General features: G+C 46.3%; 2 protein-coding genes across 2 annotated transcripts; both read right to left on the bottom strand.

Annotated features, from left to right (window-relative positions):
* Positions 1 to 681: 681 nt before the first annotated feature.
* On the bottom strand, positions 682 to 2,893 carry LOC127315830 (protein FAR1-RELATED SEQUENCE 5-like). Its single transcript, XM_051346279.1, has 3 exons — positions 2,087 to 2,893; positions 1,797 to 1,930; positions 682 to 1,603 (listed from the first exon to the last, which is right to left on the bottom strand). Exons 1-3 carry the CDS (start codon positions 2,891 to 2,893, stop codon positions 682 to 684), a joined length of 1,863 nt encoding a protein of 620 aa, XP_051202239.1.
* A 1,597-nt stretch (positions 2,894 to 4,490) lies between these two features.
* Positions 4,491 to 5,865, bottom strand: LOC127316626 (putative F-box/kelch-repeat protein At1g15680). Its single transcript, XM_051347069.1, has one exon. The coding sequence runs from the start codon at positions 5,862 to 5,864 to the stop codon at positions 4,602 to 4,604; it is 1,263 nt and encodes a 420-aa protein (XP_051203029.1). The 5' UTR covers position 5,865; the 3' UTR covers positions 4,491 to 4,601.
* Positions 5,866 to 9,669: the final 3,804 nt, after the last annotated feature.

Here is a 9,669-nt window from a genome sequence, read left to right as displayed (position 1 = left end):
AAGTATCAAGAGTTTGTGGGCAACAAACTACAGTGAATCAAAAATCGACATCTCGAAATACAAAACAGTGCACATAACTACACCAAGGCAATTGACTACGTAAGGACTAGTTTCTTTTGCATTTCCAATTCTACATTTTCCTACTTGTCCATAGATTTTTTAGTTGATATATGCATTTTCCATTTTTCTTATGTTTCCAAGGTATGACTGCGGGTTCTTCATGCTCAAGTACATTGAGTGTTGGAATGGGAGAAGGATGGCACCAATTAACCCATCAGACATGCCTGCGCTTAGAAAGATATTCCTGAAGAAATGGATGGATTATGCCGAGAACAGTATTGACTGGGAGGAACTTCTCTTCCAAGTAAGGAAGTGTTGATCTTCTTCTTGATGATAGGGAGTCAGGTAATAATGTCTGAAGACTAGAATGAGTATTTGTTGTCTGTTTTTTTGTATGACAGCTGTGGATAAGTGTATTTTTCTGTCTGCTTTTCTACACACTGTTATACATCCTGAATGTGCTTACAAAGTGAATTTGCTATTTTTTTCTTTAGTGTCCATTTTTACTCTTTTTTGTTTCTTTGAGTGAAAATCATAGATGTACTGCTGTCTGGTAATTTCATAAAATATTCATCTAACAGTAAACACATGGACAAAAGTTCAACACTTTGCATTCTCTTTTTACATCATGTATTTATCTGCAATGGCTTTCCCTTTTTCTGATGTCGATGCCATTCTTGCTACTCTGGTGTAGTCATTGCATAGAGTGCCGTAACGCAATTGCTGCCTTTCTTTGTTATTCATCTTCCTGCCCACTGGCTGCTTAGGCAAGTCCATTTTTTCCTCCACAATTGTTTCCTCCTGTACTCTCCACCTGTCTAGTATGTATTTCTCTGGAATTTTGTTAATACAACCCAATTGCACCATTACTCTGAATATATGCCAGCAAAGCAATCCATCAGTACTGAACTTGCAGCACTCGCAGTTGTAAGTTTCAGTTTCGACATTAGCCTCAACTTGGTAGCTCCTACTACCATAGCCATAGACGTAGGTTTTAATTGGGAGGACATTGTAACTTTGGCCACCAATAAGTTGTACATTGTAGGATGTCATTTTACGAAGCTCAGCCCTGAGACGCAAGTATATGGGTCGCGTATAAACCTTCAACGCTTGCTCTTCAAGAGGGTAGTCACCCCACACCCTAAAAGTCTTATCTTCATCCAAAAACTCAACTGAATCCTCCGCTACATTAATTTTCTCTTGCAACTTCAAGTATTGTTCAAAGAAGTGATGCATGCTCTGGTGAGGGTTACTGTATGTTTTCAGAACAGCGTTAAACCCCTCACTCCGGGTGGTAGTTTGTAGGAACGGGAAGAAGCGATCCTTGAAGTAAGCTGGGACAAAAGTTGCTCTCAAGTGATACAAATCAGCAAGATGTGTGTTGTCCGCTACACTGTGTTTGCGAAGCATATCTGCCCACCTTGTTTCGAATTCATCAACTGACATGCTGTAGTCAATAATTTCATTCAACTCTTGCCTTAGCTCCTCATGTTTTGACAAGAAATTTCCCAAAACTGCCTGCGCATTCTGCTTAATGTGCCACCTACAGTTTCTATGGCAACAGTTTGGAAATTCAGCGAGAATTGCAGATCTCATTGCTGCATCTTGATCAGTAATGAAGTTTTGGGGCTGGAGGCCGCACATTGCTTCAAGAAACTCTTGAAAGAGCCACACAAAGCTCTCCACATTTTCATTTTTTTAGGAAACCACAACCTAGCTGGATGCTCTGACAATACCTATTGATCCCAATGAACGGCGCAAACGGCATATTGTACATGTTTGTCATGTACGTGGTGTCAAATGAGAGACAATCACTGTAGTTCTTGTATGCAGCTATTGCTGGCCCATCAACCCAAAATATGCGGTCAACCTTATTAGCATGATCTGTATGCAAGTTGAATTAGAAATCTGGGTCTTCCTTTTTTATCCTTGCAAAGTGAGAAAGCAGTTTTGACATGTCCTTGTGTGTTTGATCTTCATTAATGGTAGCCATGAAATTGCTAACAGACTTGCTATCATAGGGTACATTGGCCAGACCACCATAGACTTCTCCCATGATCCTCATTACCCTTCCAGCAGAGAGATTCACCTTATGCAAGAGCTTGACAAAGTCTCTTTCTTCCTTAGGAATTCCTTTACGAGACCTTAAATATTTCTTCAAAGAGAACTTCTTTATCATGCTGTGATTGTGCTCTTCAATGAAATATGTTACATGCCACTTTTTACCTTTCCTTTTAATCGTTAGCATGGCCTTGCATTCAGTTTTCTTAGTGATGCTTTTGTTCCGCTGCCTAACCGGTGCCACCTCTTGCATGCTTATGTCCTCATTCTTGCCATTCTTGTTGCAAACGAACATCTGTTTGTCATTCTGACCATCAACTGTCGAGTTCTTGGATGTACTACACTTGATTGAGAATCCAAGCTTCTTAGCATATCTGTTGCAATGCATCTTCGCTTCATCCCATGAATCGAAAATCATGCCAGGATATGGTGTTTGCACTTCAGTTTGGCTTACTAGAGTTGATTGGACTTCATCATCATCGTCGTCACCTCCTGAATCATCAGTAGATAGTGTTTCACCTGTTATAGGGTCTGTGTCAGCGGATGCACCAATGTTGCTACCACTAGCATGCTTGCTCTGTCCAGAACTTGCACCAATGTTGCTACCACTAGCATGCTTGCTTTGTTCAAAACTTCTTGTTACATCTGCATTGCTCGAGGTTCTTGTGGTGTTCAGTGGTGTATGTTCTTTTTGCAAATCGTCAAACACACTGACATCCTCGGGTATTGGCTCATTCAGATCTAGTACTCCAGGAGCATACTCTGGATCCATAACCTGTCAGTAGGAACTAAGATGTTAGCATTTTCTTGCAGGAATGTATTTTAAACTCAACATTTAGGCCATATGACAGTAGCTGTGCTGTTCTTCACTTAGTTGATTATATGGGACATCACATACAAACACGTATTGTCAGTTCATTTTTTATACAATCACATACTGCTAACTAATATCATGCTTTTTACATAGAAAACAACAAAGTATCTAGTACCGACTTTCTCATCATTTTTGCAGTCTGCTGTGTAATGGAAACTTAAAATTTATAGATACAAAACAAAAAAACAGCATGTAGTACCGACTTCCTCATTATGCTGTCTACTGTATATTTTTTTAACTGCACATGTTTTCTGTTTTTGGAAATGGATAGTGACTTATCTTTTTTTCATTTAACTACACAGGGAATCTCAAGATGGACAACTTGCTGTAGTTTCCTACCAGTATTTCATGATGCTATGGTTCTAATGGATTCAAGAGAAGATTTTTCATGATGCTTTTGGTGTTTTTCAGCAAGAAAACTACATGGACTCAAGCAGAAACTCTTCATTTCCTACATCTGGTTCATCCAATCATGCAACTGAAAGTGCAGTTTCTCATACAAAGCCTGCATTTTTCAGAAACTATTTCTCATCTAGATCTTGGCACCAACTATTCTACATGTTGTTTGTGGATCTATATGCTATACCTACTATGAATCATGCAGATGACATGTGTTTATATGCATGGTTTCCTACATCTCTTCCCTTTATGTTGTTTTGCCTCCTAATATGCATCAGCTTTTACTTTTGCATGTATATTTTCGAAATCTGCATCTCTTGTGTTTTCTGTTGAATCTGCATGATCTGGGGCCTAATGTTCCCATGAAAGTTCATGTAAGATGTTCAAACTTGTAGATTTTTGGCCTTTGATTGAGATCCAGATGTATTTTCTTGTTAGTAACAGCAGATCATTGGGAAATTGGAGGAAGAGGGGCAGGGGTGAAGTAGAGTCTGTTTACCTCTTCCTTGTTGTTTTCCAGAGAGTTGTTCTGCAGATCTGTTCTTCAGATGTACTTTTCTTTTGATCAACTTGAAGCAAGAAGGTGTGCAGCCATGAAGATTGGGGAAGAACTGGGCTTTGCCCTGGCGGCTGGAGGAAGAACCAGTGGACGAGAGGGAGAGGTAGGTTTGGGGAAGAACTGGGCTCTGCCCTTGTGTTTTGGATTTGTCGATGCACGATCTTATCTGGGCTTTAAATGTAGTTTTTCTTGTCTGTATACTTGTGGTCCCACCTTTTCTCGTCCTGTTGTGATGGGCCAAGTCAACAATTCCGGCGGCATGTGAGCATAAAACGAAAGAGGAAAGAAAACTTTCCGCTTTTGGAAAGGTTACGGGAACCACACCCTAATCCGGAAAAAAGTGGGTTCCGACAGGGGTCACTCCCTAAGACAATCCGCCGGTGCTATAACACTCTGTAGCCACGTCCTAAAATTTAACCGTGACCCGGATCAATTTTGTAGCTACGCAAGTGCCGCGCGCAACTTAGCAAGTTCACGCCCGTAGTATGTGAATGAGTGAGTGCGCGTGCACGCGGCAAATTGTACTTTGTCTCGAAGGAAAGAACAAATCACAGAGTATATATACAAGCAATCTTTGGGTAATACACATCACTACTACAAGTAACAGCAATTTATTTACAGGACGGAAAAGGAAACGAGTTGAAGGAATCAAATCATGGCGCCACCGGCCGGAGCATCGGCGAAGCAATCGGAGAGGTAGCAGGAGGACGGGACGAGCCACGTCTTGACGACACGGTTCCGCGCGCCTTTGGCGAACTCCCAAGCCACGCCGGTGAGCTCCCGCTTGCTGAGGTCGTACTCGACCAGCTTCCACGGCGACCACAGGTACACCACGGCGCTCTTCTCCGGGTGCATCGCCAGGAACCTCACCTCGCCGCCGCCGCCCTCCACGATGTCGCCGCCGACCCGCACGGCGTGCTTGAGGCGCCAGCGCTGGACGTCCTCGAGTGCCCAGACCTTGAGGAGCTCGCCGTCGCTGCAGACGTAGTGCAGGCGGCTGCCGCAGTGCGCGAGGCGCCCGTGGCCGTCGGACGGCTCGGGCAGGGCGACGACGGTGCACGCGAGCCCGGCCCCGGCGGCGAGGTCCATCCGGACGGCGCAGTCCGGGTCGGAGGCGAGGAAGTACGCGGCGCCATCGTGGCAGTGCACCGAGGCGCCGGATAGGGAGCCCGCGGGGACCCCGCCGAAGTCCACCTCGTGCGCCGTCCACGCGCGCGTCTCGGACGAGAACACCTCCACTGCCGCGCCGCGGTCGCGCCAGCCGGTGAAGTTGATCACGTGGTAGTGCTGCTGCGGGGAGGTGCCGAACGGGTCGAACGCCAGCACGGACAGGGATGCATCCTTGGCCGGCCTCGGCAGCGCCGCCCAGGTCCTCGTCACCGGGCTGACGACGTAGAAGTCCCGCGTGCCGGGGGCGCGGCAGAGGAGCAGGCCGTTGCAGGCGTCGCAGACGACCGAGCGGTCGTGCAGCGGGAAGAAGCCGATGTCGCGCTCCTCGAGCCGGCGGCCCTCTGTGGCGCACGCGAACAAGGGTAGGCTTGCACTGCCGCCGCCGCCGAAGGGGTCGTCGTTGTCGGGGAAGCAGATCATGGACATGTGCAGGGGGAGGCGGCGGCGGAGGTAGCCGTCGGAGATGGCGGCGCGCCAGTTCCTGGAGACGGCCCTGGAGCGCGCGACGGAGTCCAGCGGGAGGCGCCGGATGATCTCGGCGAGCAGGTCGCCGCCCAGGTCGACGTCGTTGGGAAGGAAGCTCGTGGTCGTACCACTCGCGTCGCTGTCGATGGAAGAGCTCTTCAGTATTGCCATTCCTGGCATGCAATGCAAGCTCGAGTCTGAGAAATTGGAGTGTGTGGAGCAGAAGTTGCTCGTAAATCGCGAGATAAGATGACGATGCGGCTGTGGAATGGACATCTAGATATTGGCTATAAATAGGAAACATGTACTCAAGTACAGCAGTTTGTTACACGTATCATTCTGGTCCTACGTAAGCGACGTACCTGGTCGGCAAGGGTCCATAGTGCGTGCTAGATTCATCGGAGCCGGGCCGCGTGTGCGCCGACCTGTGTCGATCTGGCAGCAGAAAAAAAGAACTTGTCCGGCACTCCGGCGTGTGCTGTGATGGCCTCGGACGGTGTTCAAGATAACGTGACACGTTCCAGCTTCTCTCGTTGTGACGAGTCGACACCGCATAGAAAGAACAAATGCCGCGGAAAAGAAGGTGCTGCCCGCAATCGGAGCAGCGGTTCTCGGGTGGCACCGCCGCCGCCGGCCGTCCCCCAGTTGCCAACAGGTGGCGCGCGCGCGGCCGGTGGAAAACTAATCCACAATGCACCGCGTCGCGCTGACCTGCACATGCATGTTTATGCTTTTCTGTGCTTATTAATGGTCGCTATGCTTATCTTGCGCGCGCACGACAATGTGCACTTCGAAGGCGGCGATGGTCATGTGCAGTACATCTTCGAGTACAAGCGGCAAGCCCACCAATGGCCGTGGGCGTGCCCACTGCCCACTTACTTGGCCTGCCGTGCACGGGCCAAAGTCATTTCTCCGTGCACTCGAGTGGCGATGATCATGGAGTTGGCGGTGCCAATGCGTGCACGTCAACCTAAACGAGTTGCTCGGACGCATTAGCATACCATGACCTAATCAGCTAAGTGTTGGTAGATAAATAAATCCCTGCATTACTTAGCAACCATTTGGGTTGCGTACGCTAACATGATTAGGACGCAAGCGGCAAGCAAGCGAGTTTCTTGGAATCGAGACTATAGAAAGCATCATGCGCCTGGACGATAGCGTGTTGTCGCTGATACGGAACGCGTCCCCAACTCCACATCATATACAGCAGGAGCAAACCTGCATTTCCTCCGGTAAGTTCGCTCTGGCCTTTGGAGTATCCTCGGAAAAAAAAATTGTTCGCTCTAGCCTTCAACGTACTGTTGAAAAAAAATCTTTATCCACCGGAGATTTTTTTTTTGGGTGTAATATCCACCGGAGTTTGAGTCTCCGGTTTAAGCAACTCTTACGAAATCACAACTTCCAAGGAACTCCAACTAAGGGCCTCTTTGGTTGAAATAATTTCAAACCATTGTTTTAGGATTTTAATTCATAGGATTTTTTTACTAGAAACCTGCTTGATTCAAAGGATTTACATACTGTAGAAAATCTGTATGATTAAATCCTACAGAAATTTTTTTCTATCATAGTCAGTTTGATTTGTAAGATTGATTCCATGAAAATTTCTTTCCAAGAAGATAGAAAATCTAACATCCACTCATACATCTTTTTCAGAATTCTCTGCCATTTTCTGTGGTAAAATTGAACCGGCCCTAAATTTGTTTGACATAAAGAAATAAACTGTCTAAGGTTATTTTTAAGCCAGATACACGAGAGTCCCACACGTTTTTCTTGTTTTAAAAGTTGAGCCATAGAAATTTGCCCCGGATGTTCGAAATCTGGCGGGCAGCCCACACCACCACGGTGCTAAGGACCCAAGCAATGCTCCATTACTCTCCAAAGTTTCTACAAACTAGTTTCAAATACGGTAAATTTATTAAACTCGTAGCAAAAAGTTAAGATCCTTTTTATTTTCTAGAATTTCCAAAGAGTAGAATATGCACGGTTAATCATAGAAGGCTTGTTACCTCAAAAAAAAAATCATAGAAGGCTTGTGCTTCCATAGACTCCTAAGTCTCAAAATAATGTAAACTCCCGAAAGGTATCGTGGTATCGTTTATTCTAACTATCACCCCCTAATTTCGAATAGATAGCGTTTAATCTCAGCCGTTCTTGTTTCACTCAAGGAAATGTTTTAGCCTTCAAGGTCTATGGAAGCACAAGTGAAAGGATCGTATGCCGCACCTAGAGGGGGGGGGGGGGTGAATAGGTGCTAACCAATTTTTAGTTCTTTTTCAATTTAGGCTTGACACAAAAGGTAAATTCTCTAGATATGCAACTAAGTGAATTTACCTATATGACAAGGTTATCAACTAGGCAAGATATAGCTACGCAATATATAAGAGATAGAGTGGGATAGAGGTAACCGAGAGTGGAGCACGCGATGACACGGAGATGATTCCCGTAGTTCCCTTCCTTTGCAAGAAGGTACATCTACGTTTGGAGGAGTGTGGTTGCTACGCAAGCCAAACCAACAGCCACGAAGGCTTCACTCAGATCTCCTGTGAGCAACGCCACGAAGGCCTAGCCCACTTCCACTAAGGGATTTCCTCGAGGCGGAAACCGGGCCTTTACAAGGTTCTTGGGGCACACATCCACAACCGAATTGGAGGCTCCCAAATCTGTAACAATACAACAATCAACAACAACACATCAACACAAATCAACTAGGGAACCAAATAGCAACACTAGCATGAGATCCCTCAAACAAATGAGGGGGAAATGAGAGTCGCTTCGGTGAGGATGTAGATCGGTGGCTTCTCCTTTGAATGTCCAAAGATCAAGAGCTTTGGTTGGGGGAGGAAGGAGATCTTGCAAATCTTGTGTTTCTTGAGGTGGCTCTAATGGTGGTGAAGCTTGGCTGATTTCTTGTGCAATGATTGAGCAACTTGTCCCTTTGGAGAAGAAAGCTATTTATATGGGTGGAGCTTTTAGATCTGACCGTTGGGGACGAATTCCACTTACACCGGAAGTTCCAGCCAGGATGGCCGGAAGTTCCGGCTTCCACCGGAAGTACCGGCCATTCGGGCCGGAACTTCCGCCCTTGATAAAATTCCTGCAAAGCAAAAGAAGGGGCGGAATTGGGCGGAACTTCCGGTGGCCGGAAGTTCCGGCCAAGTTCCGGAAACTTGCGAAAACCTTACTGGACTATACTGAGCCACAAACTCGGAATTCCGGAACTTGCCCGGAAGTTGGGCGGAAGTTCCGCTGACCGGAACTTCCGGCCAACTCCACCGGAACTTCCGGTCCTGAAGAGAAAAACTGAGCACAGACGGCGCTGAGAAGCTTCTGCTGAAAAAGTGAGGCCGGAACTTCCGCCAGATTAGGCCGGAACTTCCGCCAGATACAGAAAACCTGCAGAACTTCAGAACAGCTAAACCAATACACCGATCCAACATAATTTTTGATGGCTTGTACCTGTCTACATCAACACACATAAAAATATACATAGTGTTGACGTCAAACACACAAAACCCAAAAGGGCGGGAAATGTTCTTTCAATCTCCCCCTTTTTGGTGTTTGATGACAACACAAGTATTTGCAAGGAATAGATAATGTAAACAACAATGTGAGAGATATATAGGAGCTCCCCCTAGATATGAGCAATGGTACATAAGAAGCTCCCCCTATATCTTGCATCCGTCTTCCAAGGGTTAGCAATACAACATAGTGATAAGCATATGGATAATAAGATCATGCACACATAGATAACCAAGGAAGACTCACATACGAAGTTTACCATACACAAATAAGGTTCCAAGCACATAGATAGAGTCTACAAACCAAATAGCTAAGACATAGTTCGACACCATAAAGATAACTAGAATCACAAGCAATAAAAACCAAAGCCAACACGAGCTTGTGACTCCCCCATGCAAATACCCACCGAAGAGCAACCTAATAAGGTCTCACTCTCCCCCTTTGGCACCAAAGCACCAAAAAGGAAAAGGAGAATCTACGCGCCCCAAGGGTCGGCGTTAGCCCAGCCGGGAGGGAGGTTCGATGAAGCGCCGGGGTAGGGAGGAGTGTGAGGAGGAGACTC

Source organism: Lolium perenne, chromosome 7 (assembly GCF_019359855.2).
Source record: "Lolium perenne isolate Kyuss_39 chromosome 7, Kyuss_2.0, whole genome shotgun sequence".
NCBI classification, from domain to species: domain Eukaryota; kingdom Viridiplantae; phylum Streptophyta; class Magnoliopsida; order Poales; family Poaceae; genus Lolium; species Lolium perenne.
Note: the sequence above shows the minus strand (reverse complement) of the source record. Positions and strands in the feature narration are given on the sequence as shown.